The 5,184-nt window shown below is 38.1% G+C and overlaps 1 protein-coding gene across 1 annotated transcript in view; it reads left to right on the top strand.

Annotated features, from left to right (window-relative positions):
- The first annotated feature begins 1,659 nt into the window (after nt 1-1,659).
- Nucleotides 1,660-5,184, top strand: part of LOC115231008 (matrilin-2) — a 26,525-nt gene continuing 23,000 nt past the window's right edge. Inside the window, exon 1 of the mRNA XM_029801102.2 lies at nt 1,660-1,752. Coding sequence (XP_029656962.2) covers nt 1,722-1,752 — 31 coding nt within the window. The 5' untranslated portion in view covers nt 1,660-1,721. The remainder of the gene's footprint in view (nt 1,753-5,184) is intronic.

Below are 5,184 nucleotides of genomic sequence, written 5' to 3' on the forward strand. Positions count from 1 at the left end.
TGTGTTAACAACAACCAAGATGAAGACGAATATCCGTCAAAATATAAATATTCTGGAGTGTTTAGTATTTTTCAATAAATATATTTTCTTTATTTAATCGTTCTTGTGCAGAAATTGCTTCCTTCCACTAGTAGTGAAGTTTGGTTGGAGATTACCTGCACATCTTTCTAAGTGTTCATTCAAACCTAGCGGTTTGGCAAAAGAGACCGTTAGAATAAATACCAATCTTCAGAAAAATAATAGGGTCGATTCATTTGACTAAAAAATTTTTCAAGGCGATGGTTCGCTATGGCCGCAGTCTAATGACTGAAAGTAGTAAAAGAAAAAAGAATGAAAAAAAAAAATGTTATGGAAATATATTAGATACACGATTAGGCGGCAAACTGGCAGAATCAGGAGCACACTGGGCAAAATGCTTACTCTTTTACTCTTTTACATGTTTCAGTCATTTGACTGCGGCCATGCTGGAGCACCGCCTTTAGTCAACCAAATCGACCCCAGGACTTATTCTTTGTAAGCCTAGTACGTATTCTATCGGGCTCTTTTTGCCGAACCGCTAAGTTACGGGGACGTAAACACACCAGCATCGGTTGTCAAGTGATGTTGGGGGGGGGGGACAAACACAGCCACACACACACACACACACACACACACACACATATATATATATATATACACACACAATGTATATAGATGACGGGCTTCTTTCAGTTTCCGTCTACCAAATCCACTCACAAGGCTTTGGTCGGCCCGAGACACTTGCCCAAGATGCCACGCAGTGGGACGGAACCCCGAACCATGTGGTTGGTAAGCAAGCTACGTACCACACTGCCACTCATTCGCCGCATTTCGTTCGTCTTTACATCTTGAGTTCAAAGTCCATCCAGGTTGACTTTGCCTTTAAATTTTTCGGGGTCGTTAAAATAAGTACCAGTTGAGCAATTGGGTCGATGTAATCGACTTACCCCTTCTCCCGAGCTAGCTGGTCTTGTGCCAAAATTTGAAACCAATATTAGATACATGATTAGGACATAATCCCCCAGGTATTTACAGAATACATCTCTTTCTCTATATAACCAGCTGAACATCGGAATAAACAATATATTGCATTTAAATCTGGAGATTAAGCAGATTAAATTAACCAGCAAACAATTGATTACGTTTAATATTTAGTCAACAAACGGATGTTATGTTAATATGTTTATTGATGTTACTGTTATGAGTTATTGTTGTATTTGTTGTTGTTAATAATGTGGTTGTTCTGGTGTACTTGCCCCCACATTTTCGTACCACGTGGTCAACGAAAATTTCTCATTAAAATTATCCAATGAAACGCGTGTACAAAATATGGCAGTCCATGTACATATGGGTGAGTGCGAGTGTTTGCGTGTGTATGTATGTATGTATATATATATATATATATATATATATATATATATAATATATATATATATATATATATATATATATATATATATATATATATATATATACATATACATATGTATATATATATATATATATATATATATATATATACATATACATATGTATATATACATATGTATGTATATGTGTGTGCATATGTGTGTGTATACAAACATATATTTACATATGTATTAACCGATCTATCTCTCATATATATATATGGCTTCGTCGTATCTTTTGTATTGCATGTATAGTTTTGGTGATTAGCTGAACATCATTGTCTCAGCCTAATCATGAAAACTTTATGTTTTCTAACCCTAACTGGTAAGTCTCATATAAATTCTTTCTTAAAAAGGGGAGAAAAAAATTACCCTCTAAACCCTTGGGTTCTGTTTGCATTACATTACAGCTTCCTCCACGTCGCCTTCTACTCCTTTTTTTCTTTTTACTCCTAACTTTTAACTTGCAGTTAGACTATGTATTTTTTATTCGAGGTGTTGAATTCGAAAGATTCACACATAGGCGTAGAAGTGGCTGTGTGGTAAGTAGCTTGCTTACGAACCACATGGCCCCGGGTTCAGTCCCACTGTGTGGCACCTTGGGCAAGTATCTTCTACTATAGCCTGTTGGCCAGCAACACTTGCCGCAGTAGCCACTTCACGTCGGAAAACTAATAATTGTTTATTATTAACAACAAATTAACCATTATCCTTTACAGCTGTTTCAATAAATATTTATTAAATATGAAATTTATATGACCTGAGCATAATATCTTCAGAGGGAAAAAATATACCTTTAGATGTTTTATATGTGTTTATATTTCGCTAAGTTCTGAGTTCAAATTCTGCCGAGGTCGACTTTAAATTTCATCTTTTGGGAGTCGATTAAATAAGTACCAGTTACGCGCCGGGGTCAATGTAATCGACTTAATCCCCACCCCCAAGCTTCCCTTATGGTAAAAAATTGAAATCTTCCTGCTCCTGCTCTTCCTCTGCTCCTCTTCCTCCTCCTCCTCATTATTATTATTATTATTATTATCATTATGTAAGGCAGCGAGTTGGCAAAATCGTTAGCAGAATGCTTAGCGGTATTTCGCCCGTCGCTACGTTCTGAGTTCAAATTCCGCCGAGGTCGACTTTGCCTTTCATCCTTTCGGTGTCGATAAATTAAGTACCAGTTGAATACTTGGGTCGATGTAATCGACTATTCCCTTCTCCAAAATTTCAGGCCTTGTGCCTATAATAGAAAAGGTTATTATTATTATTATCATTATTATTATTATTATTATTATTATTATTATTATTATTATTATTATTATCATCATTATCTTTTATTATTATTATTATTATTATTATATTATTATTATTACTTTTTTTTTCTTCTTTCAAATTTCTTCCATTTCTTGCCGAGTGTCTTCCCGACTCCTAGGGCAAAGAAACTCATAGTGTATATTGGTAGGCCATTAAACCAAACTCAGTAGTTCGTTCATTTTTTTTTTTTTTTTTAAGTTAAATTAAAATACATGAGCAGCAACAGTTCTCACATCGACAATGCTCTTCTCAATACGTGTGATGTACCAGTTAAGACAATCTTTTGCACTTCTTGCAGGGATGGTAAGCCAGGGATCATTCTCATATAATTTTCGGTTCCCTTCTTGATCATTCCTAGTGCTCCTACGATCACTGGTATTGTAACCGCCTTGAGATGCCACATTTTCTCAATTTCAATGAGTAGGTCTTTATATTTTCTGAGCTTGTCAAACTCTTTCGCTGAGATATTATGATCACAGGGGATGCTCATGTCGATCAATAAGCAAACTTTATTGTTTTGGTCTTTCACAACAATATCTGGTTTATTGGCCTTGATGGTTCGGTCTGTATGTACTGGAAAGTCCCACAGAATGGTTACATTTTCTCCTTCAGTTACAGCCTCAGGGTGGTGATTATACCACTTGTCGGCAGTTTTGATATTGTAATGCCGACTTATTAGCCAGTGGAGATATTGGCCAACTCTGTCATGTCTTAATTTATACTCCACTGGTGCTAAGACTTTACATCCAGAGATTAGGTGGTCCACTGTTTCAATCATGTCGTTGCAGAATCGGCATTTTGGGTCTGCTCCATTTTTCATCACATTGGCCTGGTAGTTCCGGGTTGATAGGCTTTGGTCTTGAGCAGCCAGGATGAAACCTTCGCTCTCTGCTTTTAGCCCTGAGCTCCGCAGCCACTGATGGGTTGCTTCTGGTCAACATCAGCTTGTTTGCTGCGGGTCACATATTTGCCGTGCAGAGGTTTCTCCTCCCACCTATCAGCCAATTGCTCGTGCGCTTTTTTCATTGCCATCATTTTCACCTTCTTGCAACAATAGTTGCCGTACTTCCCTCGGGTGTTCAGTTTGGGTATCCTGCACGAGATCAATAGCAAATTTTTTGCTTTCCTTGATGATAGGATGAAGCTTCTTTCGTCTCTCGTGATTTTCCACGAGCTTTAGCATCCAGTCATTCGATATTTCGAGATATTTGGCCAGTCCAATTGTGGTTGTTTTGTAAGCTAGTTCAAATTGGATCAGGCCTCGACCTCCTTGGGCTCTGGGAAGGTAAAGGCGATCTACGTCTGCCTTGGGTGGTGCATCCTATTACAACTCAGCAGCTTGCGTATTTTTCTATCTATATTCTTTACTTCACTCATATTCCAGTTCAACACATTGTAGCTATAAGTAACAACTGGAACTGCTAGGGGATTTATAGCTAACACCTTGTTACGTGCATTTAGTTCAGATTTCAGGACTGCACGAACTCTCCTATAACATTCCTTCCTGATTTTTCTTTCATGCTTGCATGCTGAATACCAGAGCCTTCATTTATCCCTAAATATTTGTATGTTTGTTCTTGCTCAAGCTCTCTTATGACTGTGTCAACATTTAACACGACTGAATTTGTGGTCTTCACTTTCCCTTTCTGGAAAGTGGCCTTGGCACACTTCTCAAGTCCAAACTCCATCCCGATGTCATCGCTGAATGATTTCACGGTGCGCAATAGACCTTCAAGTTCATTATTGTCTTTACCATAAAGTTTTAAGTCATCCATATAAAATAGATGGCTTATTTTTTTATTGGCAATTTTATACCCATACCCTGTTCTGTTTAATTCACTTGTAAGGGGTATTAGGGCTATGCAGAATATTAAAGGTGAAAGTGAGTCACCTTGAAAAATTCCACAGTTGATGTTTATATTTTCTGAGGCAAGTACTCCATTAGAGTGGTATAATTGGAGATTCGTATTCCACAACGACATATTGTGCTTCAGGAAGTTTGAAATCACAGGGGAAATTTTGAAGATGTCCAGCGATCTCAAGATCCATGGATGCGGTATACTGTCGAAGGCCTTTTTATAGTCAATCCATGCGGTGCTGAGATTTCTGCGCTTGTTGTGACAGTTCTCAAGGATCGTACGATTGATTAGCAGTTGATCTTTGCATCCGTAAGAGCCTCGGCGGCACCCTTTTTGTTCAATGGGGAAAATATCGTTCTTCTCCATGAATGCATATGTTTTCTTCGCCAGGATAGATGTTAGGATTTTATACGTGGTGGATAGACAGGTTATAGGCCGATAGTTTTTTGGAAGGTTGGTTTCGTTATTCTTTGGGAGTAGGTAAGTAATGCCACTTGCTAACCATTCAGGTGTTTTCTTTGGGTCTCTCATAATTCCATTGAGCAGCTGAACTAGCTTACCGTGTGCGCATGGGAGCGATGCGAGCC

The sequence above is a fragment of the Octopus sinensis genome, unplaced genomic scaffold (genome assembly GCF_006345805.1).
Source record: "Octopus sinensis unplaced genomic scaffold, ASM634580v1 Contig17123, whole genome shotgun sequence".
Lineage (NCBI taxonomy): Eukaryota > Metazoa > Mollusca > Cephalopoda > Octopoda > Octopodidae > Octopus > Octopus sinensis.